This window comes from Paramisgurnus dabryanus, chromosome 10 (assembly GCF_030506205.2).
Source record: "Paramisgurnus dabryanus chromosome 10, PD_genome_1.1, whole genome shotgun sequence".
NCBI classification, from domain to species: domain Eukaryota; kingdom Metazoa; phylum Chordata; class Actinopteri; order Cypriniformes; family Cobitidae; genus Paramisgurnus; species Paramisgurnus dabryanus.
The window spans coordinates 12988426-13014227 of NC_133346.1; the positions used below are offsets into that span (position 1 = coordinate 12988426).

The following is a 25802-nucleotide window of genomic DNA, read 5'->3' on the forward strand; positions in this document are numbered from 1 at the left end:
TAAACTTTTTTTACTAGATAGAAGTTGCTAAATTATATAAAAAAGAAAGTTGTAATGACTTAACCCCAATCAACAATATTTTTATTTATTTATAGCAACTCCTCACTAGTCAAAAAAGTTGAAATTAATAAGTGCAATAAAGGCATTTTTTTACAGTGTATAGATGGATAATGAGTGTGTATTAACTTAGAAATATTGGATAACAGAGATGTAAAACTTAAATGCTAAAGAATCCACCAGGTGGTACTCTTGGATTCCAGTAGAGCTCCCAGATCTTGGACATATATATATCAAGGATGCTGTAGGACATTTATCCGTGCGACTGTGCTAAACCTAAAGAACTGAAATCTCAATAACACAAGCAAATCATAAACCTTAATATTCAAATGATTCATTGTCTTCACCTTAGGGAACAATTAAAAAAAGGGTTTCATGGATCCAATGAAAATTTCCCACGCATAAAGTACACACAATAAACAGAAGAAATATAGCTAGTTAGAGAAGCACAATAAGGCCTCAGGGAGTATTTATCAAAAATGTATGTAGACACTATAAATGAGGTGGCAGGGAACCCAAATGTATACTGTAAGATCTATATGTGTAATCATTGCAGAATTATAGTGGTAGACACATTGTATATGTGTAATTCTTTACCCATTTATTTTTTTGTGTTGAAAATACAACAAACAATAACAATAAAACAAACAATATAATAAAATGCAACTGAAAACACCCCTCAGTTTTACAGGCTTGGCACTGACATACTGAAGAAGGAATAGAAAGAAATAGAATCAAACCTCTCTTGCGTGGCAGAACCACTTTTATCAAGAAAGTAACATTGCGAAGAAAGAGACAGCTCTGAGAGAATAAAAGAGAGAGAGAGTGAGAGACAAACAAGGGAAGCCAAAGATGAAAAGACTCGGAGCTCCCTCTGCCCCCTCATATCTCTCGAGGGATTGAGAGTACGCTGAGAACCAGGACTGAAAACACAAGCGAGGAGAGGGAGAAGACTGTTGAATGTAGTTGGGCATCACGTTCACAGGTAATGAGATCATCATTTTATTGGAAACAGCTCTGGCATGCGGAATATAAGAGGGATGTTTCTCTTTCAGCTGATTTTTAGATTGAATTTGTAGAACAGCAAAACAGGCAGAGAGGGTTAAAATGGAGAAGGGATAATAGCAGGACATATAACCTTATGGTGAGAAAAAATACTAAGTGTGTGTGAATCGTAAGATTAAAGAAAAAGATACAATCAACACGTCTTCTGGCTTTTATACCTGTTCAGAACAGCAACCAGCCAATGAGAAACTGTTATGGGATCGACATTGACACAGTGCAAGAGAGACTACAGATTTCTGACATGGTGTCGACCCAGATTGACGGGAGGAAAATGAGGGGAACAAGGACAGACGTTGACAGACTTGTGCTCATTCTACCGAAAAAAACAGGTAGGATAGATGCTTATAATATTACCATCATTACACAGTGTTATGAAATGCAGCTAATGTCATTTTATATCATCAGTTTACATTTTTAAAGATGAATTGAAGTACATCATTACACTGCTGTTTTCATTGAAAAATTAACCATGGTTTTACTACAAAATAGAAAAAAAACATTGTTACTGTAGTAAAACATTGGTTTTGTAGTAGTAATCAATACACACACACACACAAAAAAAAATGGTTACTACACTTTTACCACAAAAAACATGGTTCATTTTTGTAAGGGTTGTGGATTCATGCATGACTGAACATTTAAATGTGGCACATTTATTAGAACTTAGTTGAGAGATAATTTAAGTGAAGTATTTGCACTCTTAACCCCTAAAATTCCAGTGTACCGTCTGAGGGACACTGCATTATTTGCCAGAAAACTTCATCAAAAACAACAACTCAAAAACAAAAAGCTAAACATGTCACATATCATTGGAAAGCTGAACTTCTTGTGATTCGAATGATGTAAATCAGTTTAATAAACACAATAAACACAGCAGGTACAATTTGTGTCCTTTTTAGGCATTTTTTTAGGCTAAGGGGTTAAAAATAAAGGTGTAAAAGTTCTTCACAGCGATGCCGTAGAAAAAAAGTGGCTTCACTAATCTTTCGGTCAAAAGTTCTTTAAAAAAACATTTTTTATAAACTAAACCTTTTTTTTTTTTTTTTTACAAAGAACCTTTTGTGAAACAGAAAGGTTCACTCTCAAAAAACAAACGGTGCTATATAGCACCAAAACTGTTGATTTGAATCGTAACCATAGAAGAACCGTTTTTAGTGCCATATAGCACCTGTGTAGAACCATATAAGGGCCATATAGCACCACATTTGGTTCTACATAGCACTATATGGTTCTACACAGGTGCTTCACCGGTGCTATATGGCACTAAAAACGGTTCTTCTATGATTACGAGCAAAGAACCACTTTTGGTGCTATATAGCACCGTTTGTTTTTATGTTCTTCAGATATTAAAGGATGTTAAAAGAACAGGAATTGAAACGCTATCTCACGAGGATTCGTAAATATTTTACAAGTTGGCTAATTCGTATTAATTCATACGACCACATTTGTAAGTTTTGGTATCCCTTATGAAAATTAACTATAGTTTTTTTTTTGTGGTGTAGTAACCACACTCTAAAAAAACAAACGGTGCTATATAGCACCAAAACAATTGCTTTGGATCGTAACGATAGAAGAACCATTTTAGTGCCATATAGCACCGGTGAAGAACCAGTGAAGCACCAGTGAAGCACCAGTGAAGCACCAGTGAAGCACCAGTGTAGAACCATATAGGGGCCATATAGCACCACATATGGTTCTACATAGCACTATATGGTTCTACACAGGTGCTTCACTGGTGCTTCACTGGTGCTTCACTGGTTCTTCACTGGTGCTATATGGCACTAAAAATGGTTCTTCTATCGTTACGATCCAAAGCAACTGTTTTAGAGTGCATGTTTTTTTTGGTGTATTGATTACTATCAGCAAAACCATAGTTTTACTACAGTTACCATGGTGCCACTATGGTTTTTTAAGACCATGGTTGTCAAAATTTTACTAGTAACCATGTTTTTTTTAACTGTAGTAAAACCATGGGTAATTTTCATAAGGGGTGATACAAAAATCACCCCTGTGACGTTGGGGTTAGGTTTCGTTGTTGTTGTTGTTTTTCACTAGAATCCTACGATTTTGCACGATTAACTTTGTATAAATTGATACAAATTAGCCAACTTGTAAAATATTTACGATTTCTTGTGAGATCAGGCTGCAAAAATCACTAGTCATGTATGTAATTTTGGTAAGGATTATACATTTGCATTAATATTACAAGATCATCCCATTATCCAAATCCATGTTTGAACCATTGTCTATTTTATCTATACTGAAAATGTATACGTAAACCTGTTTTATTAGCATCTAAAACTGATCGATGACTCCAATAAAGGATGAAGTATTGAAAGACCTATCGATTGTGGATGCTGCTAAGGGTCATGTTATTGATTGACATTACCACACTCATAATACCTTTATAATTACTGTTCATCAATCACCCATCAACTGAAATTAAAGCTTCACAACTCAAATCAATGTCTGTGTTTCAGATCGTAGACAGACGACATTCATCCTCCACTGCCCGATGTGCCGACAATACATTTTTTAGGTGTTGTGCTGTACGTGAGGTGTGCGGACCAAGTCTGCACCACTAATCATAGAGACAGGGGGAGGGGGCAGATTTTCCACATACAAAACCTCCTGCCTGCCAGTCAGAGAGAGAGAGAGAGAGAGAGAGAGAGAGAGAGAGAGAGAGAGAGAGAGAGAGAGAGAGAGAGAGAGAGAGAGAGAGAGAGAGAGAGAGGAGCAAGTGAAGGAACGAGAAGAGAGGAGTGAGATTGCAAGGAGAGTGAAAAGCGGAAACAGCTCCAGCAGTTATCTGGACAGCACCCAGGCAGAGAGAAACAATTACACATCAACGCACATACACACACAGTCCAGCACACATGGTATAAGACGTTCCAGCCAGCGGAGGTGGATAAGCAACAGACAGAAGCGGAGAAAGCCAGACGCCTTATATCTACAATTCCAGACAAGAAGATTCCTCTCCATCCTTACTTGGACCACCAGCTTCAAGAAGGAAGTGGTTGGCAACAGTAAAAAAGTAAAGGGGGCACAGTAAGAAAGAGAGAGAGACAGACAAACAGAAAGAGAGAGAGAGAGCAGGGGATTAGTCCCCTTTGCCCTCTCTCGACCCGTTTCACCGTCAGGCTGGCCGGCACAGCCATGGCCTTCACCTTCGCTGCCTTCTGCTACATGTTAACACTCGTGCTCTGCGCCGCCTTGATCTTCTTCGTCATCTGGCAGGTAAGTTCAGAGCTGTCTGTACACACTTTCTGTAGATCTTCTGTATTTGATACAATGTGGGTACCTGTAGCACCTGTCACACATTTTAAACTGGCGTCTGAATCGACAACGTTGCCAAATCTGTTGAGCGAGTATGAATCTAAGTATGTGTGTGTGTCGGTGCAAGTTTGTGAGACTGGTGTGTGTCTGTCTAAGCTGTCATCCTTTCCTTCACAAGGGCTCTTGTAGATGAGGTGAATATATATGTACTAGTTATTACTAGAGTCGACATTCTGAGTCATTGATGATTAATAATATACAGAACATGCAGATGAATACAGGGGGGAAATTGAGAAAGGTGGTGCGAGTTTATAAATGTGCAACTGTTTATCAAATACGTTTATCAAAAAGCAGCTTACATTCCACTCTTAAAAAATAAACAAGCGTCACGATAGAAGAACCTTTTTTTGTCTAACTGGTTCTTTAAAGCATCTTTAAGCTCTGAAGAACATTTCTGTTTTACAAAAAAAAGATGAAAAAGGTTCTTCAGATTATAAAAATGTATAACTAATAACATTGAAATGGTTCTTTGTGGAACCAATGAAGGTTCTTCTATAGCTTTGCTGTGAAGAATCTTTTAAGGACCTTTTTAAATTTGAATCTATAGTCTATACATATTTTTTCCAGTTCACTTTAAAAAACAAAGGTGCTTCACGATGCCATAGATGAAAATTTTTTGGATAAATGGTTCCACAAAGAACCTTTAACATCTGAAGAACCTTGCTTTTACATAAAAGATTCTTCAGATTATAATAAGACAGAAATTATTCTTAGCATCGCTTTTAAGCACATTTAATTTTAAGAGTATATGTGTTTTCTCTGAGGATCGAACCCACAAACTTTGCTATCATAATGCTCCACTAATTCAGCTTCAGGAACACAAGAACATGTCATATTTTGCCCAAAATAAAAAAAACTATATTTTGCTTACACTCATAAAAATAAATAGACCGTTTCAGCAGTAACAACATAAACAAGCGGCTGTCGCGGTCCGCACGTAACTTCCGGTAAACTCCGCTAAGAATAAATAACAACAAAGTTCTTTAAACGTAGTTTATTTATATAACAAGCAAAAAAAAACAACACATAGATTACCTAGGAAACCAAAACATTTGTTATTTTCGACGAGGCATTCGTTCAAGAGATCAGTTTAGTAACTAGTCAGACCATTAAAAAAAAACGAAACCGGAAGTAAGGTTCGGATCCAGACGTGTATCACGTGCGTCCGATGAAACCGTCTATAAAATGACATCATTTTTAGATGTAGGCCTATGGTTTCATTATGAACCTTTAACATCTGAAAAGTCTTTCTGTTTCTTAAAGATACTTGTAAATGTCTTTCTACAGAAAATTTTTTATGGCATCGTTGTAAAAACCCTTTTTACAACCTTTATTTTTAAATTGTAAAAAAAATAAGCCTAATTTATTGGAGCCTGTATTATATATTTTTTACCACTATGATTAGAGGCAGTACAATAAACAATTTTTTGTCAAATAAATATATTTATTTCTTTTGATTTTAGTGATATACTCCTAAAAATTAAGGTGCTTCACAATGCCAGAAGAACTTTTTTGTCTGTTCATTCTAAAAAATTAGTGTTCAATAGCACTACAAGCTCTTAATCATAGGGGAACCATTTTTTGTTCTATATAGCCCCTATAAATCACTTATGAAGAACCATCCGGAGGTGATATAGCCCCACTATAACGCCAAATAGATATAGCACAATATGGTTTTACATAGGTGCTATATATCACTTAAAATGGTTCCCCTATGATTACGAGCCAGTGAACCCCTCTTAGTTCTATTTAGTACCATCTATTTTAGAACCTTTAACATCCAAATAACCTTTTTGTTTCACAAATGGTTCACTCTTAAAAATAAAGGTCCTTTAAAAAGGATACATTTTTGGTTCCACAAAGAACCTTTCTGTCAAACGTTCTTTAACGAACCATTTCTTTCATACATTTTTTATAATCTAAAGAACCCCTTTACACTACAAAGATGCTTTTTATAGGACCATTTAAACAAAACATTTCGTTCTATGGCATCGTGAAGCACCTTTATTTTCAGGAATGTTCTTTGTAGTGAAAGAAGCGGTTAGAACCTTTAACTGAATGGTTCTTTGAGAACCTTTCGGGCACATTTATTGTAAGTGTAGACATGTTTAAGTAAGATTCCTCCATCTAGACACAAAGAGATCAGAGAGAATTCACAATAGGACAGGAAGAGGTCAACATTTGTAGCATCTGAACTGTCTGTAGTATTACAAATGAAATTTACACAGTTCCCACCAGAGACTTCAGCATCATCTGTATTCAACATATCAGAGGCGACATTCTTACAAAGGGAACAGCAGACGAACACAAAATTCTTGTTAAAGTCTGAAACACCACGCAGACTTAAATTACTAAACCAGGAATGTCGAGATATTTTCACACTGGAAGTCCATTGCAGCCCTTATGTGTGTAAGACGTTGAAAGGACCATTAAGAAACAGACTTGAAATGACTGTCTATTGACTAATGACATGGAGTGGGAGAAAATCTAAACGTGAGTCATATGGTGTGAGCATGAGTATATATATATATACACACCTATATGTGTGTGAGAGAGAGAGAGAGAGAAAAAAGGAGCGACAGGAGACAGAATGGGGAGGTTGAGAGTCTGTGCATGAGTGCATGTCGGCGAGAAATCATGTTATTGAGAATGCTTATCAAACCGTAATTTTCTTCCGACACCCCCGTCCCCATCTCTTTATGGCTCTCAGCCAATAAGATTGTGAAATCACTTCTATAGTAACCATGACGCCCGCTAAGGGGATCTTTCAATCACCATGGCAACTGCATCTGTTTACAGAGGACAATGAAGTGAGGACCGCGGGAGATATGGATCTATATGGGGAAAAGGTGGAGATGAAAATATGGCTTGAGGCTAAAGCTTAAAAAAACTTAAAAATAGAGAAGGAGAGGGAGATGAAGACAAATAGACTGAAAGGGCATAAATGATTCGACATGATGAAAGAAGCACCATCTTTAAAGTGTTGCTCACCAGTGATGTTGCAATTGCTCAAATAAAAAAAAACATTTTGTTGTTGTTGTTGCTTTTCTAGATTATTGCGTTTGATGAGCTGCGCACAGACTTCAAAAACCCCATCGATCAGAGCAACCCCACCAGAGCGGTAAGGCTGTTCTTAGATCATGATTCTTTTCACACAGCATCAACCACACAGCATCACTTTGCCGACTGCGAACAGCGGGTTTTCAAAATACATGTACACACATGCACATTGACATGCATGATTTAAGCTGCTAGTAATCTTACTGGGTTTTCTGCTTTTCCTCAGAGGGAAAGAATATTAAACATCGAGAGAATTTGCAACCTCCTCCGAAGGGTGAGTGAAATTGTGGTAGATTACAAAGCCAATCTAAATGAGTGCTTAAAGGAACAGTTCACGCAAAAATTTATAAAAGAAGATATGAAAAGGTACTCACAGTTATCATTTAAAACCCGTATTACTTTTTTGTGGCAGAATGCTCGTGAAAGCTGCAGTCACTATTTATTTTCACTGTATGGGAGAAAAGTTTATCTTTGTTTATTGTAAAATAGAAAGAACAATGTTGGGATAATTAGGATAATTATGAACTGAATATAATGTTTGTGGGGGTTAATTTATTCATTCTTATTTGTGGGTTAAATGTAAATTAAATTAGTTTGTAAACAAGTGATTTGGATTTAGATGCAAACATGCAAAGTGACATCTGAACGATGTTGAATAGAAGGATGTTGAATAGAAGTCCTTGGAGCATTTTGTATCTCCAAAAACATACAATGAAACAGAACTGAATGTGTAAAAGATGAGATGCTTGCCGAACGACACAAGTATTTCTGCACATTTGGTGGCAGACATCACAAGCTCTCCGATGCATTAAAACGTTTCATGTGCCTTTACAGCTGGTGGTTCCAGAGTATTCCATCCACGGGCTCTTCTGTTTAATGTTCATGTGTGCAGGCGAATGGGTAACTCTAGGTCTCAACATCCCACTGCTCCTTTATCATCTCTGGAGGTACAAACTTTGTATATGCCTAAATATTTTTTATTTAGATATTTAGATATATTTTGTCTCTAGATGCATGCTAGTTATGTTTTTTCTAAAACATTTATAGTAAGGTGACCAGGGGCCTCATTTATAAAGCAAAAATCCACGGCAAAGTCCATATTTATAAAAACTGTCTTTGACGTGTTAAAGTGCTTAGCGCCACGTCAGGCTCTGAGCAGACGTACGCACTTTTGCTTGTCCGATTGTTGCAGGTTTTTGACAATGTAAGCCATTCTTGTGGCTCGAAATTGGCTTTAAACATTGACAGGCGCTCTTTTATATGTCTATGACATTAATTGGGCATCGTTTAAAGGCGGAGATCTGAAACTGCTCAGCTGCGCACAAGTTCAAGATTATTTGCGATTTATAAATTTCACATGTGAAAGAAAGGGGTACATGCGTTTTCAGCGTGTACGTTCGGTTTATGAATCACACGTACGCATTTTTAATAAATGATCGTAAGATCAAATGTAGGATGGTTTCTACGAAGCATTTTATAAAAGAGGCCCCAGATTTTTAAAGAGCACCAATTATCCGATTCACGATTTTACATTTCCAAAGTAAACGTAAACACCTGTAAGTTAACTCCTGTTAGCATTTCACTGTGACCGAATCTTTCAAACATGGTAAGGAGCGTCACGTTTCCGGCTAAAGTCGGAGGTATTCAAGCCAATCACAACGCACAGATTAGCTGGCCAATCAGAGACACAGAGCTTTACAAATCCGTGCGTTTTAGGAAGAGAGTGAAATCTGGTGCTACAAAAATGTACGTTATGTGGAAAATAATGTGTTTTTTATCCATAAACCACGCAAACGCATTGTATTATACACTGAAAAAAATGATTCATTGAATTTAATCAATTTTTCTAAGGTAAGTGGTTGCAATCAATTTATTTAAGCTACATTTAAACAAAAGTTTTATATTTTATTTTACTTTACTAATCCTTTTGTTTAAATGTAGCTTAAATAAATTGATTGCAACCACTTACCTTAGAAAAATTTATTAAATTCTATGAATCATTTTTTTCAGTGTACCAGTGGTTCTCAATCTTTTTCAGCATGCGGCCCCCTTGTATACGGTGCATTCCTTTGCGGCCCCCCAAAGAAAACTTATGACAAAAAAACAGTTCTAAAACGTAACATTTTAATTAAACAAAACATTACATTATACAAAGTAGTGCTGTTGGTTTGTAGCCTTATTTTTTTTTAGGTTTAATTACACAGAATTTGTGATAAATTAATGTATTTTATAAAATGTTGTTAAACTGGGGACCCCCTGGCACCATCTCGCGGCCCCCCCAGTTTGAGAACCACTGTATTATACCTAATACACAAAATAACAATGAAATAGGTGCCCTTTAAAATGACATGGGGACATTTAGTTCAATGGTCAAATCATTGAGATCTTATTCAAAAGGTTTTGCCCTGGTTCATAGATAATAACAAATGTTTTCATAATTTTATTGATGTGGGTTTGTGGAGAACAGAATACCAAAAAATGGGACAGTCCTGAGAAAACGGGGACGTCTGGTCACATCAATATATAAAGTAAAAGTTACTTAAATGTCTACTAATTGAACAAAGGTTTAATCCTGGCTCAATCTAAGTGGGCCCTGTGTCTGTGAAAGTGGGCCTTTTTCTTTAGCAGGCGTCTTTTTCTCTCTTAGGTTTTTTCACCGTCCCGCAGATGGGTCTGAGGTTATGTATGATCCTGTGAGTGTGATGAATGCAGACATTCTGAATTACTGCCAAAAAGAATCCTGGTGCAAACTTGGTTTCTACCTTCTCTCCTTCTTCTACTATCTGTACAGGTACAGCCATTTCGATCATTTAAACCTAACATTTTTATTGTGGCGTGCTTACTAAGGCAAGCATCACTACTGTTGCTCATATTTTGCATTGGGGACTTCAAACATGAATCATATCTAAAATTGTATGTTTAGCTGAGGAAAGTTGTTTGAAAATACAATAATATTCTGAGTTTTACTCGCTTGGTGGCTCTTTTTTGAAAATACAGCCCACCAAGACCACTAGAAGTTATCAGGAATATACAGTCCGTTTCTCAATTCCACGAACGCAAAGAACCGCAAAGAATGGACTTGCATTCTCGTGGAGATTGGTCTTGCCAGGCGACCTTAAAAGAACAAACTCAGAAGGTCGCGAGAACACAGGACGCACTTGTGAGAATTAAGATGTGCGCGATCTTCCTTCCCCAGATTTCAGCGCGCAAGTCTGCACTCGATGCATCCTCGATATCAAGAAAACATCCGGGTATTTTCATGCGTCCTGTACTTGTGTTCTTGAGAATTGGAATTGAATTTCGATTGTTAACGATGACGTAGAGCGAGAACACAAGGTCGCAAGATAGCTGAAGAACGCATATTGAATAAAACAGCCACAGTCTTAAATTTTGAAGCTGCTAGTGTGTATATAAAAACCAATGTCTAACTCTATTAATTTCTCTTATTATCTCTTTTTTTTAGTATGGTGTATGCTTTGGTCAGCTTCTAAGCGATTTGATCAAATTCAGAATAAAGGACTACGACAGGAATGAGAGAGATGACAGAACAAAGACTGAATGATGTCACGCTCTCCTCTCCCTCATCCACAGATCTCTCCACCGCTGGCCTTGTTCAGCTCCTTCTCAGATCTTCTGGGTGGGGATGGACGATGGACATAAGGAGAAAAAGCTTAAAGCCGCCAAAAGCGAAGATGCCTCAACCACTGCCATTTATAAATAAAGACGAGTGGACCTATAGAAATCAGTGCAATAGGGAGGGAGAGATAAAAGGCTCATCATTTAATTTCTCAAGGGCTGCTGATATCTGCTGCTCGCAGCAACAACCAGTTCTTAATGTCTGCAATGAGATGCATTTATGCACCTGTTACACTGAAGTTAAAACAATAAGCCGTGGATTTTACGCTGCAATGTTTTTTTTGTTCAGATTACTTTATGAAATCTCATTTTGTGCCGAAGAATTATTTGATTACCGCTAAGTATTTGCTTTTTCAGTATTCGTGGTAGGTACCCTGTATGTACAGTAGAAGTACAATATAATAATGTTAATAATAAATGAATATATGGCTCAGTTGTTGCGATTCGGTCAGGGTAGTTAGCAAGTAAACTGCACAAAGGACTATATTTTATACGTATGGAGTCAAGCCGTGACGTTTACACAGATGCTTCAAGCAAATCAACCAATGAGATTAATATCACAAACCGGATAAACTGTTTGAGCAGCATCACGTCTGAAGAACTTTCACGAGAGCCACCTGACATTTTGGGTACATCCATCACGGACCGCGCTGAGGACGGGTGTTCAAACACTTCCTCTGTGAGATCCTAAATTGATGTGGGCATGCCGGACAGGACGAGACATCCGGCCCGACCTCTGCCGGAGTACTCGAATACTCGATAGACTGTGACAAATCATAAAAGCACTTTTGGAATGCCAACAGATGAACTGTAGCAACAACAGAGGAAGTGTGGGCTGATGTGGGCGTGAGGCAGTCCAACACAGCGGACCGTGATACAGATGATGGAGATGCAGGTGTCGGTAACGTTCATTGATGACGAATTGACGGCATCAAGCGGTGTGACAGTGCAATGATGCGGTTGTCATGGCGATGACAACGGTGATGGTTTCATCACAGAGAGACATTACCACTTTTCAGGCAATCTTATGTGTTGTTAGACTATATACAGCGCCACTTTGTTTTGTGTTAACGCGGTGGTCGTAGGACCACCGCTTTGCCTCTCCTGTGTTGTGTTGTTTCCATGAGTCTGCTGACAAGTAGATTAATGATGATTATTTAACTAACTAAGCTGTGTGTAGTTCTAGCTTTGTAGATTAATAGAGTGGCATATTATTCTTGAGCCTCTGCAGTAGCTAGAACAAATTCATTACACAATACTGTGGTGGAGGTGTTATTACATTCACTTCAACACACATTTAAAATACAACGCCTCATTCCAATAAGAGAGTAATTTAATGGCACAGTCAGAGTGCATTTAGAAACACTGCCTATTCGAACGCCCCGGCCTTCTTTACATCTTGCTATACCCAAATAAATGTCACTATACCCCGGACAATCGTTTCTAGCACAACAAAGTAAAGCTGACGGGGAGAGGTTTTCATTAGACGTCATCATTGAATGTCTTTTTGTGATTTAATATTAGTCGACATGCAGTACATTTAACAATACCTGCATGATAATAACTTTTATACATGATTTATTGATGTATGCTACAGCACCTTTGGTACAACTTTATGGTCTGTATTCAGTTGGATACAACCTAATATCTTATATACTCTAGAAAAGCAATTCCACGTTCTAATAAAAAATGTTGCCGACAAAAGTGTCATTAATTTCGTATTAGATTGGAAAGTATAGTGAAATGAAGCAATTCCATGCAACTGAGAAAAGGTTGTTTTAAGCAAACGTTTTTGGCAATATTTGGTGGCCAAATAACCAATGTGAGGGCTCCGTTTAAGTTTATTTTTCAGTTCAGGCAAAGCACAGATTTTAGAAATGTCACATCCATAACACTGTTTTTCTCATTAAAATTAAAATAAATATTTTTATGTTTTTAGAAGAGCCAACCCTCTTCCATTTTTTGAGTATTATTGGTTTGAGCATTTCTATTTACAAAATTCCTACAAAGTAGGAAATGTTGTCTCGCATATAACATATGTATATTTTACACATGAGCATAGACTCATATTTTTCTGATGTCTGTGTTCTCTAAATGTAAAAAATAAAAAGTTGGTTTAACTTAACCTTCAAAAACCTGGAGTGTCCAAATACGAGGACATCACATTTTTTGTTGTGTGCACCATAATACTTAATTCTGCGTAACTGGAACCTGTTGTACACAAACTGGATATATATATATATATATAAAACAAAAAATTTTTTGGTTATAATATTAATTTGTTCTTCCTAACCCCAAATAGCTGGAAGAAATTTAAAATGAAAGCCAAACCAAAGCTCAGGTCTTAGGCGGTTAATGATTTAAGTTACATGGCTGCCTTAAAAATTTGAGTTAATTCAACTTAAAAACATTAGTTGACATATTTTACACAACACTTTTGAGTTAACAAATATTGTCTAGTTACAAAAATTACCAAATTTTAAGGCAACCAGGTAACTTACATTTTTAAGTTGAACCAACAAATATTTTTTACAGTGTATGGGTTTATGAAAATATAAACAGATAATTCAATATATTGGTCATAAACACATTCTCTGATAAATTATAATTGAATTTTTGACTGAAAATGTCCTATCCAACAGTGAAATTGCTGGAGGATCAATTTTAAAGACATAATTTAATGTAATAGTTCACTTTCAATTTAATATTCTGTCATCATTTACTCATCCTCATGTTGGTCTAAATCTGTAAAAATTTCTTTTTTCTGATGAACACAAAAGCAATGATGGTAAACACACAGCAGATAGTGACAATAGACATCCACAGAAGGGAAAAAAATATTTTAGAAGTATTGTGATAAATGATGAAGAAAATATTTGGATAAATGATGGTAAGCACACAGTTGACGGTTGTTTAACCCATTAAATTCCATCATATTTTTGTATTCCTACTGTGAAAGTCTATGGTCACTGTCTGCTGTACCATCATTTCTCAAAATATCTTCTTTTGTGTTTATCAGAAAAAAGAAATTCATACAGGTTTAGAACAACATGAGGATGAGTAAATGATGACAGAATTTTCATTTTAAAGTGAATTATCCCTTTAAAGATAAAAAATATCAAGGAGGGCAATTTTATAAACCAATTTTTTTCTTTCTTCTGTCCCTGGCTCCTATTTGCTTTAATATATAAATTAAAGCAACTGAGACATTCTGTTAAAGTCCTTTTGTGTTCCACTATAAAAAGATATAAAACCTGGTTACAAATAACTTTACAATCAGGATTTTAATTCTTGGCCGAAATCTCTCTTTAAGAGTAAGATGGTATGAAAAGGAAGTAAAATTGGATTCTGCAAAAAATTAATTGAAAGAGAGATACAACTTTGATAAGGGAAAAAAAATCAAAATTACATTGATGCGAACGCTGAAGGCCAACAGATAGAAAATGCTTAAAGATGAAGAGGAAAATGTAGAAAAGAGGGCATGTGATGGTTTGTATGTAAGAACATGTTAAAAAGTGATGATAAAAGAGATGAAAGTGTGAGTGTATTGAGTCAATAAGAGGCTAACGCAGTTTGGTTGCCATGGAGACACAAAAGGATGAAATGCATTTTATGTTAGTCTCTCTCTCTCTCTTTCTGTTGCTGAAAATTAAAAGCAAAAGCTGGCCAACATCATCTCTCTGTGCACGCCTGAAACATCTGCCAAAGCTTTGAAAAGCAATTTAGTATTAAAATGGAGCAGAAAAATGGAACACAGTATAGATAAATAAATAAAATAAACATGGCAGCCAAAGCAATGTTCCAGTACCAGTTTATCACCCAACACCAGAATGCAGTTTAATCTGCGGCACATGCAGAAACACGCATGTAATCGCACACATTCCATTACCAAAATCTATTTCTCTTTCTGCTCCTTTTCTCCCTCTCTCTTCACCTCTTGAGAGATGTTGCTATGGAAACTGGTTACAATTGATAAGTTTAAAACATGAGTGAGCCACAGACAAGCTGCTGGTAGATACACAGACATAAAGACACACGCAGACTGGAGACTCCTACACTTGAACAGAAACGATTCTCTGTTTGAAGTGCTGTTTATCAAATCACAAGGAAATGATTATATGTTGTATTATGAATCAGCAGTTTAACCCTTTCTGCTGCTCCTTAATGCTGAATCAACAAGAGGCGGCGTAATTCAGGCAAACTACTTGATTCAGTTGGGAGCTTGGGAACGTGTCACTAAAATTCATCTTCTGTATAATGAAAAGAATGACAGAACATTAGTAAGACAGACAGTAGAGATTAGTAAGAGGCATGAATTATGCAGTGGTGCAAATCTCAGTGCACCTTATCAGAATTAAGATGAGGAAGTAAGAACAAAATGAAAGCAGAGGACTTTGATATATGGGTTGAGAGATTAAAGATAGTCTGGAGATAATACGGGTCCTTTGGACACTGGAGCACAAGTCACCTGTGCATGCTTTTATCAGCACAAACAGTGGTAGAATACTAAAAAACATATTCACAAAAAAAGAACCTCTACAGAAATGCAAAATGCACTTTAAATGCATGCATGTGGTAGATGTTTTTATGCAAAGTGGCATGCATTCAAGCTATATCATTATTGTGTTCCCTGGGATCGAACTCATGAGCTTTCTGCTGCTAACGCAGTGCTCTACTATTTGAGCTCCAGGAACAATTTTGACAATTAATATTGCATTTGGGAAGTACAGATTCGTGGTATCCACTGCCACACACACACAGATGATTTATGTGTAACAACACATACGCAAATTGTAAGTGTGAATTAGGATTTGAAATTCTGTTGAGAACTGTCTGGAGACTCTCACTCCCAACGCCTTGATTAGCATTCATACTGGACGCAGTGCTGCGAAATATCACACAGGTGTTGAGGGGCGTTAAACGCTCTTGAGGACATTGTGAAAGCACAGCGTGTATGAGTGCTGTATACATAACAGAAGGGTAAACTATTATAGTATTTATCTTCATACGCACAGACGACGAAGGTAAGCACACACAAGTCTTCATAAGTTAACACACACACACAGACAGACGCACACATGAATATTTCCTTCAATGATCACCAGTGCACCTTCGGGAAAAGTGGGTGTCATGGCAACAGGAGCAGGCATCTGCAAGCGTTACTGTAGCAATCAGAGAGAGGAAAGGCAGCCAGGGGGTTGGCGTGAGAGGTGTCATTATAGACTGAGTGATTTGGGGGGGGGGGGGGGGGGGTGCGAGAGGCAGGAAACGATTAAATATTCAAGCAATAACACAGCCAGTTGAAATTACCTCTCGATGCTTCAGAACATCAGAAGTTTAAGCCTTGAGCGAGTATGAAAATAAGTACTGAGAGAGTGAAGGAATCTGTAGAGTCATCACATCATGTACTGTACCTAAAGTTCTCTCTAAACAATACTACGCTTATATGATGTTAAAAAAGATGTACTGTTGATGCGTAAATAACTGAATCTTCCAAGCCAAAAAAACTTTTTTACAAAATTCATTAGGTATCAACTACTTTGAACAAAAAATATATTAATATTTGACAGGATATCTTTATAAATGTATGTAAGCACTGTATATATATTTGTACAAATTAGCATTTTTGCATTTATCCAAAATGACTTAAAGTGCATTCAGGCTATATATTTTATCAGTGTGTGTTTCCTGGGATCAAACCTTTGACCTTTTGCACTGCTTATGCAAATGCCTACCAGTTGAGCTACAGGAATACACATGGTAACCTAAATATAGTCTGTTACTACTGTCAAATCATGCAGTATTACTATAGTAAAAATCATATCAAATATAAAATAATAATGATATTATAGAATCCTATTATTATTTTTTGAAGTAAATATAATTTAGTTTAATTTCAGTGGCTAATATCATATAACTAGACCCATAACTCATGCAACTATTGTACAGAAGCTATGGTTACCATGGTAATCTTTGATGAACAAAGCTCTACATGCGATTAGGCTGGGAAAATGTCGCCTAAAGGGACACTAATATGTACCTTCAGTTTCAGCTGTCTATTCTGCACCTTGACTCTGATGGACACACATTACCAGCACTTATGTGCTTTCTACACACCCACACAGACTGCAGTGAGTCACAACACACAGGCACACACACACACGGGCACATACACACGAACACATGGGCACACACACACACGGCCACACACATACACGGACAAATGGGCACACACGAACACACGCACACACACACAGATCAGCATCTGTAACCTCATGGTATTTTAGAGCCATCTGGTGGGAAATATAAGGAACTTTCACTGTTACGTATCTTAGTTTCTATTACACAATAATATTTACCATTAAAATAATTACAAACTGTGTGTTTTGAGTCTTATTCCAGTAATTTAATAGGTGATTCCGATTCACCAGATAACATCCTACAAATAAAACCCAACACATCACCACAGTGACCAACGGTGAATCTTATCTCACTATACCCATTAAATCCATAAGAATTTCTGTGATGGTTTCTATTGTTTCTAAAAAACAGCCAAAACCCACCTAGGCATGTTGGCTGGTCTTAGTTTGTTTAAGATGCTTTTATTTACTTTGCAAGACTGGTCAAATTTGTCCTTACTTGTTTGAGCTGAACATCACAGTTTTTTATATTTTACTATGTTCTTACCTCAACTTAGATGAATTAATACATACCTATATTTTTTCAATGCGTGCACTTTTATTCTTTGTACAGAGCTTCTTGAATGGGTTAGCGTTTTGTCTAGCCCCATTCATTCCTATTGCTCCAAACTTAAGTTTTATTTTGTGCCACCATACTTACTCGTGTAACTACTCGTGTAACAGTCTTTAAATAGGGAAAACATGGAAGTGTTTGGTGGCTTTTAAATGCATCCTTGTTTGGATCCATAGGAATGAATGGGGCTAGGCTTAATGCTAATACAATCACGACGCGTTGTACAAAAATGAAAAGTGCACGCATTGATAAAAGATAGGTATGTATTAATTCGCTAAGTTGAGGTATGAACATAGGAAAATATTGAAAAACTGTGGTGTTTTCCCTTAAAACCAAGCTGCTGGACCATGTAAAACCAGCCAACCAGCTTATGCTGGATTTAGCCCTTTTCCCTATATCATGGTTTGCCTACAGTTAAAACCAAAAACTATTTTTACTATAGCTATACCATATACCATAAAATAACTATGGTATCGCTACAAAAACCATAGATACATTTGTAAGGCTTTTATTATCAGGGTAAGTGGTGCATTATCAACAACTGCCAATGATCCGTTCCTCACCAATAATACCTTACAGCTCAATGTTACAACCACGTGCCGCTTGTCCAGTTTCAGTCATCACTATAGCAACCACTCTGCCTAAAAACAGTTGTATAATGGAGGACTGACGTCCCACAATGCACTGCATCTTGTCAACTGACATTGTACAACGAGTTCCGAGCTGCATAATAAAAGATCGCGGGTAACGTTAAATTAAGTTGTTTATGATCACGAAGTGTTTGTTGTGCCCGTCATGAGTGGAATGAGGACAATACTGACCTCGCTAGCGATAGGCGGTATTGTCGCTATCGGCTTCGGAATGTGGGCCATAGTTGTACCTGGAGAAGATAGGAAAAGAGAATTATTTAAGGTAACGTTACAGACATTTACTAAAGGATGAAAACAAATCTGATATGATAAAACTGCTTTAAAGGGTGGTGTTTATAACTCGCGTCTGTAAACATAAAGCTGCTATAGCTTCTTCATGCATGTTAGTCGCGGAGTCCACATATAAAAACCTGTAAAGTTAGTAACGTTAGACATGGATCAGTAGAATAACACATTTTGTTGAAATGTAACGAATTACATATATGAACGAAATGCTATAAAAAACAGTACGTGGTAAAAAAAAAAGTTTTTATTTTATTTCATTGATACTTTCCTCATCCATATTCTCTCTGTTCTCAGAGTCTGCCAGAGTCAAATCCTGTCCGTATGGATGAGACGAGAAAAAGAAATGCCCTCATGCTTCAGGTTATCAAGGATGCTGCAGAAACCCAAGATAACATTGCACGTGGATTTGGCAGCCAAAAATAATGAATGTGTGTTCGCACAAATATCAGACTTTTAGGTGCCTTTGCCAATCTGCACGTGGGGGAGGAGATGGATCAAGGCTGGCTTATACAAGTGATCGATAAACTGAGATATGCATATGCCTGTCATGAAAACAGATACTGTTGCAGATTGTATTTATTTTTTAGGAAATTGTTGTAAATAAACTAAACCTACACCATCGTTGATCTGTATACAACTGTTTTGTGTAAACTAAATAAATGTTGATTTTTTTTGTAAATTAAACATTAAAAATTCCATGTAATTTCCTTTTATATCATGCATTCTCTCTTTTAATATTTTAACATATTTGCGATATATTGGCATATTTCTATCTAGCCATATATTATACCTCATTTCTGTATATTGCACCTTGTATCCATAGTCATTTAATTGAACTGGACTCTTTTATTCTCATAGTCTTTATTGTATCTACACTCATATAAAATAGTTATACAATAGCTATTTGCATTTCATTGGCCCTGTACTATCTAATATCTCAAATATGGCGTCACAGAACAGAATATAAGTTATAATTATTTTCACTAATTACCTAATAACAAATATATAAACGTCTTAACGTTTTGAAATCTTACTTTAAACGACCCTGCGCAATATTTGTGCAGACATGACCTGCGCGAATATAACAACAACCCTAAACGCTTCCGGTGTGTAAGGTCACTTTCACATGCCCGATATTTCTCACTGGGCTGTCCTCTGTCTGAACATCCAAAATGTTACATTTTTATCTTGCAAGTAGAGCGTGACACTGTATTTAAACAACAGACTGGCAAGAAAGCTCTGACATTTATCTCTTGGATTTTAGATACGCCTGCTTAATGATGTCCAATCCACCATCAACCGATCAGTTGAGTCCTGTACAATCTGAGGCGACGAAAAAGCAACTTTTCGGTAATTGCTGGAGCTGTCGACTACTATCAGGAGGTGGACTGTTTGCTGCAGGTGGATACGTATTCATGCAAGCGCGTAATGTAATGCGTCTAGGTGGACCGACATCTATGGGCACAATTGCCCAGATTGTATTTGCTGCAGGTGAGATGATTCACGTGCTCTCTGTACGTTGTCGCAAAAACCGACTAGCGGATTACGTCAAAGTTCCGCGAGAACGATTTGAAAGTCGTCTCCTCCGTATGATTTCTCGAATCGCTCTCGCGGTACGTTGACGTCATTCTCTTGTTCTTGCTGCGCCACATGAATTCAAACTAGCCTTATAAGTCTCGCTGAATGAGCATTTATTTTTTGGAATTTGTTTTCAGGTTTGGCTTCGTGGGGCATCGTGGTGTTAACTGATCCAGTGGGAAAAGCGACAAGGAAAACATAGTAACTGAACCGTGGTCTTTCTACATTGACTTTCATTATGAATCATCATAGCCACATTGGCATAATACTGCTGCGTTGAAATTGTTTTGGAAAAACTAAGAATGTGGGAAGGATTTAATAGTCATGTTTGAACATTAAATTTTTTTATTTGCAAACTCCTAACCTACAGATGCTTCTCCTTGTCTAATGCATCACAAAGAGATCCTTATTATTTACATTGTACAATAATTTAACTGTATCCAAAGGGAACCAATTATACTTTTTTAATTAAAAATATTTTAATTAATTTAACAAATCAACTTGCTCTTGTATTGTAGTCTTCCCTACAGGAATGTTCTTTGACTAAACAAAGTGAATGCTATGGAATGCAATTAACTATTATAGACGATAATGACATTATTTAGATGAGCAAATTATGAGTTAGCATTTGGTCCCTTCTTTTTGCCAAATGTTGGCACAACATTGACAAAACGGCGGTTGTATTGAATTCTCCTCTTTGCCCTGCCGGTCTTTTTCTTCTTTTTCTCCTGCTTGTCCACCTAAGGGGATCAAGATGCACAAAGGAAATACTGACAACACATACTACACATAAATGACAATAGGAAATCACACCGAAATAACACACATTAAATACTTAAGAAGCATAAAAATAGCTTTTTTGTGTTATAAACATTTTAAAAATATTAAACATATACCACACTTACCTTGGGAGTTTGACCTCTGACTTTACCAGCTCTAGCCAGGGAACCATGGACTTTACCTTTGGGTGTGGACAGGTTTATATTTTATGAATACACATCTTACGTGTAAGGCAGACAGTAATTTATTAATTTTTGTGTGTTAAATCCTTATTGGCTAGTTAATGGAAATAATTTGCCATGACATTTACTGTAAATAAAAATCATTATTTACCAATAACCTTTAAAGCCATTTTATCTTTACTCATTAATAAATATATAGTTTCCTATTGTCATTTTCAGCACAAATTAATTCAAAACTTATAAATCAAACTAGTTAAATTAAGATTCATGTTATTTTGTGTTACCTACCTCCCAAAAGCCTTGATGATACATCAAGAGTGCCAAATTCCTCCACTCCAGTCTGGCAGATCAATGCTTCATCCTCAAGGGGTATCCCACAGAAACTAATGATCTGATCATCACAAGACAGTCCCTCCAGAGACTCTATCTGGGCCTTAAGAAAAATACAGTCGAGTTAGTTAATGTACAAATAACAAATTATTAAAAATGTATGAACATTTGAGTGTACCTTGATATGGGCAACAGTCTCTGACCCATTCAGCTGAATAGAGTGCAAAGTCTGGGCACGAAGAAACAACTGCATGCTGAATCTTTACAAACATAAACAAACATTAAACGTCATCTGCTTTACGGTTTCCTTACATCGGTACAAAATTCACAACGTATGTTTGTATTTATATACTGAAAGTAAAGATCTATACCTGTGACGAGTCGATGCCGATACCTGAACACAAAACACAATATATCAGACAAGTCTTGACTTGTTACTCTCTTCTCAATACTTTATTTACCTACGGCGCATGCGCTTCGAATTAATGTTACGTAAAAGCATACGTACGTATGCGTGAAAGTCCCCAGATCAGCATAAAAAGGGACAGTTTTATTGTTACATTATTTTCTCGTGTCAATTTTTGCATAAAACGACAAATGTTACAGATTTACATTTTGTACAAAATTTCTTAGAACTCTTATGCTGATATTTGTCTCCTGTCAATAAAGTTTTTACATTCAAAATCATGACGTAAGAAAGAATCTTTCGTTCTTCTTCCCTCAGAAATGTCAGCCTCCATTGGAAACATGTCTTTGACACTGTGTTGCAGGGCAAGAATTGCACAAAGAGTGTTTAATTCATCAATACGTACACTGAGTGTTCGATCTTGCTTAAAAGTGAGCAGTACTTATGTTATTATATTATCTCAGTAATCGTTTCTAGTGCTATACTGCTAGATCTGTTTAGCCTTGAATAAAATGTGATGCGCTATTATGTTTAGTACGTTACCCCGCGTAAACCGATAATAACAATACAGTTCAGTGTTTGACAAGATTATTTTGTTTCTGTTTAGGCACAAAACAGCTCTGATGGAGCACATGGTATTGTTGAATCCACTGCAGAGTACAGTTTTGTGGAAAGGCTTATTCCTCCATCACGCATCCCAAATCCTCCTAAACACAACGGACCTGCTCCATCAGGATGGATCCCACCATCAGGTAATCTGCTATGTTTCTTGAAAGATGTAGTATTGCTTGCTTAATTCGGATTGAAGTGATACTAAAATTACTGTAGTATTGCCTAATTTTAAGGGTCACCAAGGGTTAAATGGTTTATTTTTTACGCAGATACACCACCTTCCCTGCCTTACATGATCCGTCGCTCGCGAATGCACAATGTGCCCGTGTATTCTGACATAAAATATGGAAATCAACACAGCACTCTGCTCAGAAAGATCGAGGGAGACATTTGGGTGAGTACATGACATTACATAAGCAATAAAATGGTGAATAAATATGTTGCTCATTTTTGTTAAAAACGTAAGGACGTTTTATCATATTCTGGTGAGAGAAATGGGGGAAATTATATTTTATTAACCTAGTTATTTTTTTTCAGGCACTGAACAAGGACGTTAAGGAATTTCTGCTTGGGCTCACAGGCAAAGATCCTCCAACACAGGTTAATGAAGTAACAGGGACCATCAGAATTAAAGGACCATTTGAAAAGGAGCTCAAGGACTGGCTACTAAATAAGGGATTTTAATTTTGATTCACTGTACTGTAGAGAGGAAACATGACAAAGATTTCTAATACCTAAATATGGACAAATAAATTCACATAATTGTACCTGATTTTCAATGTCTGTGTTTTTGCTTTGTATTAAAGTTTGTAAATATCACACGTTTCTGGTTGAAGATTGAAATAAAAATAATGTCATGAAACAAAATGTTTAATATTTGAGTCTAAAATAAATAATAACAGTTAGCTATCAGTATTAATTCTATCTATCTATATGTCTGTCTGTCTGCCGATCTATCTGGCTGCGCAAATGTTGCGCCGCTTCTTTCGCTTGAAGACCTTGCTGAGGTAAACGTCATCATGTTGCGACAAAAGCGTTACTCCAACGTGACGCGCTGCGTGTAATATTTTGTCAACACGAAATTACCGAAGCTAATATATAATGTTATTTGTAACATTATCTACTTGGTAAGTCATACAAACCTTACTGCTGTATAAAATATTTTGACATCCGACGCATGTATCATAGTGCTTGTGTATCAAGTTGTATTTCTATTAATCTTCGTTTTAATTGCAGATCTCGATGCAGTATACCGCCATACATTAGCATATCATGGATCCTGTTGTTAGACGTAAAATCCCCGGCAGTCTGCGCTCGTTGCTCACGGATATCGCACCAAGGGAGGAACAATACCTCACAGACTGGCATGAAACAGAGCCTGAATCAGTTACCAAAAATAATATTGAACTTCCCAAAAGAGGAACGTCTGAAACTTTACTCATACCAGCCACTGGGACAGATTTTGTACCCACTGATAAAAATGTAGCACTGAAGCCATGTGGGCTTTGCTTATCCAAACCATCCTGTTACACTTGTCCCAGGTGTAACATGCCATATTGTGGACTGGTTTGTTACCGCAGTCCTGGTCACTCTGCATGCTCGGAGGAGTTTTATAAAGAGTCTGTGTTTCAAGAGCTGAAATCTCAAGGTGTCACAGATGAAGAGGGAAAAAGCAAAATGCAGGAAATTCTATTAAGGCTCAGACAAAGTGCAGAAAACGAAGGAGGGATGACGAATTTGCTAAGGAACCTACAGGAGGAGACGGGAAATAATGTGACACAACAAGATGCAGAAGCTTTGGAGCTGCTTTCAAGGTTGGCGGAGATTCAGTCGGCCGGGGATGAAGACGGCCAGGAGGCACAAGAGATACTGAAAAAACTCAAAGAGATTGAGGATGCAGATGGGAGCGATGAAGAGGAAGCTGAGTTAACAGAGAAGTTAGCTGGGTTGGATATTAACTCGCTTTCAGAGGAGGAACTCTGGTCATTGTTATCTGCTCAGGAAAGGGAGAAATTTGAGGAACTGGTTAAAGGAGGAGGTATTGGTGGGCTGGTAACCCTATGGAGCCCTTGGTGGGAAAAGCATGAGAGAGAAACCAAAGCACTTATTGAGGAACTTCATTCTGAGAATGGTGAAGAAATTAGTAGTGTGAATGAAAAAAAAGATGAACAGACAAACGGCAGCACTGAAAAAACTAAACGAAGCAAAGTAAAATTTGAGTTGGGAACCAAACAAGAGCTAAATATAAAGGAGGCGAATAAAAAAGCTAAACAATCAAATACTTCAATCCCTCCAATAAGTGCAAAGATTCCTCCTCTTCATACGTTGTCCTCAAACCCATCACCTCTAGTGCAGTATAACCTGGTCAATGTTATGTATGCATACACCTTCACGTTGTGTCTCTTCAATGGGGACATCTCAGAGCAGGAGATGTTGCTGGAGTTCTGTCAGGTGGTACTATCCATCTCAGAAGTTCTGGGTGAAGGACGCGTCTTCAATTCTGTCCCAGAGGCCCTTGAAGCCGGAATAACAGCTGTGTCTACGAGTGGACACTTTGATCGCAAAGACCCCTGGGCTCCGCTGCAAGCCGTGAAAGCGGTGGCTCACATTCTGTCCGGAGAGAACAGACAGCACGCTGTTGGCTACTCGCTGTCCGCTCTGTCCCAGCTTCGTTCTGCTTTTAGTAAGGCAAAGGCTTCTGTTCCCAAAGCAGATGAGCGGGCGAGACGGATGTTTTTCCAAGCAGGAAAAAAGTGTGAGTTTTTTCAGTCTTGGCTGATGGAGAATCCCGCAGCTGTGAGGAGACTGGCCGGATCGGTGTGGACAAATTATGAGAGAAGGGAAACCGAGGGGATAAAATTAGAAGGAGAGAGAAAAGATGTAGAAAGACTTAAAAAAAGTAAAGGTGTGCTGATAGAAGAGATTGAGTGAGATTGTAATTCTAAAAATTAAACATTTATAAATAAACAGCAATTGTATCCTCTATAAATGAGTTTATTGTGTGTTTTATTACTATGGGTCGTAATAGTGGGCTTTAAAAATTTGGTTTTTACTCAGAGGTCAGATAACACT

General features: G+C 37.2%; 5 protein-coding genes across 6 annotated transcripts; 4 read left to right on the forward strand and 1 right to left on the reverse strand.

Moving 5' to 3' along the window:
* The first annotated feature begins 766 nt into the window (after positions 1–766).
* Positions 767–13097, forward strand: cnih2 (cornichon family AMPA receptor auxiliary protein 2). Of its 2 annotated transcripts, none has more exons than XM_065258344.1 (8): positions 767–1042; positions 1289–1451; positions 3603–4359; positions 7511–7579; positions 7745–7792; positions 8353–8465; positions 10166–10309; positions 10982–13097. In XM_065258344.1, the coding sequence occupies exons 3-8, from the start codon at positions 4279–4281 to the stop codon at positions 11007–11009; spliced, it is 483 nt and encodes a 160-aa protein (XP_065114416.1). In that variant the 5' UTR covers positions 767–1042; positions 1289–1451; positions 3603–4278; the 3' UTR covers positions 11010–13097. The 2 variants fall into 2 exon arrangements, with proteins under 2 accessions (XP_065114416.1, XP_065114425.1); XM_065258353.1 differs by having other exon boundaries at positions 1294–1451.
* A 5432-nt stretch (positions 13098–18529) lies between these two features.
* Positions 18530–19555, forward strand: uqcc3 (ubiquinol-cytochrome c reductase complex assembly factor 3). The gene is made up of 2 exons (XM_065256359.2): positions 18530–18819; positions 19137–19555. Exons 1-2 carry the CDS (start codon positions 18703–18705, stop codon positions 19263–19265), a joined length of 246 nt encoding a protein of 81 aa, XP_065112431.1. The 5' UTR covers positions 18530–18702; the 3' UTR covers positions 19266–19555.
* A 1062-nt stretch (positions 19556–20617) lies between these two features.
* On the reverse strand, positions 20618–22229 carry faub (FAU ubiquitin like and ribosomal protein S30 fusion b). Its single transcript, XM_065258329.2, has 5 exons — positions 22084–22229; positions 21891–21972; positions 21671–21815; positions 21326–21381; positions 20618–21160 (listed from the first exon to the last, which is right to left on the reverse strand). Exons 2-5 carry the CDS (start codon positions 21963–21965, stop codon positions 21035–21037), a joined length of 402 nt encoding a protein of 133 aa, XP_065114401.1. The 5' UTR covers positions 21966–21972; positions 22084–22229; the 3' UTR covers positions 20618–21034.
* Positions 22230–22391: 162 nt separating this feature from the next.
* Positions 22392–23549, forward strand: mrpl49 (mitochondrial ribosomal protein L49). The gene is made up of 4 exons (XM_065258317.2): positions 22392–22549; positions 22726–22870; positions 23000–23124; positions 23268–23549. Exons 1-4 carry the CDS (start codon positions 22439–22441, stop codon positions 23412–23414), a joined length of 528 nt encoding a protein of 175 aa, XP_065114389.1. The 5' UTR covers positions 22392–22438; the 3' UTR covers positions 23415–23549.
* Positions 23550–23715: 166 nt separating this feature from the next.
* On the forward strand, positions 23716–25709 carry znhit2 (zinc finger, HIT-type containing 2). The gene is made up of 2 exons (XM_065258274.2): positions 23716–23857; positions 23967–25709. The coding sequence occupies exon 2, from the start codon at positions 24003–24005 to the stop codon at positions 25659–25661; it is 1659 nt and encodes a 552-aa protein (XP_065114346.1). The 5' UTR covers positions 23716–23857; positions 23967–24002; the 3' UTR covers positions 25662–25709.
* Positions 25710–25802: the final 93 nt, after the last annotated feature.

Coding starts and splice junctions, on each gene's coding strand:
- znhit2 (XM_065258274.2), top strand. CDS start 24,003: ATGGATCCTGTTGTTAGACGTAAAATCCCCGGCAGTCTGCGCTCGTTG.
- cnih2 (XM_065258344.1), top strand. CDS start 4,279: ATGGCCTTCACCTTCGCTGCCTTCTGCTACATGTTAACACTCGTGCTC. Junction 7,793..8,352: donor TTTGCAACCTCCTCCGAAGG/GTGAGTGAAATT, acceptor GTGCCTTTACAG/CTGGTGGTTCCAGAGTATTC. Junction 10,310..10,981: donor TTCTTCTACTATCTGTACAG/GTACAGCCATTT, acceptor TCTTTTTTTTAG/TATGGTGTATGCTTTGGTCA.
- mrpl49 (XM_065258317.2), top strand. CDS start 22,439: ATGTCAGCCTCCATTGGAAACATGTCTTTGACACTGTGTTGCAGGGCA. Junction 22,871..22,999: donor AGGATGGATCCCACCATCAG/GTAATCTGCTAT, acceptor TTTTTTACGCAG/ATACACCACCTTCCCTGCCT. Junction 23,125..23,267: donor AGATCGAGGGAGACATTTGG/GTGAGTACATGA, acceptor ATTTTTTTTCAG/GCACTGAACAAGGACGTTAA.
- uqcc3 (XM_065256359.2), top strand. CDS start 18,703: ATGAGTGGAATGAGGACAATACTGACCTCGCTAGCGATAGGCGGTATT. Junction 18,820..19,136: donor GGAAAAGAGAATTATTTAAG/GTAACGTTACAG, acceptor CTCTGTTCTCAG/AGTCTGCCAGAGTCAAATCC.
- faub (XM_065258329.2), bottom strand. CDS start 21,965: ATGCAGTTGTTTCTTCGTGCCCAGACTTTGCACTCTATTCAGCTGAAT. Junction 21,816..21,890: donor AGACTGTTGCCCATATCAAG/GTACACTCAAAT, acceptor ATTTTTCTTAAG/GCCCAGATAGAGTCTCTGGA. Junction 21,382..21,670: donor ATCATCAAGGCTTTTGGGAG/GTAGGTAACACA, acceptor CCACACCCAAAG/GTAAAGTCCATGGTTCCCTG.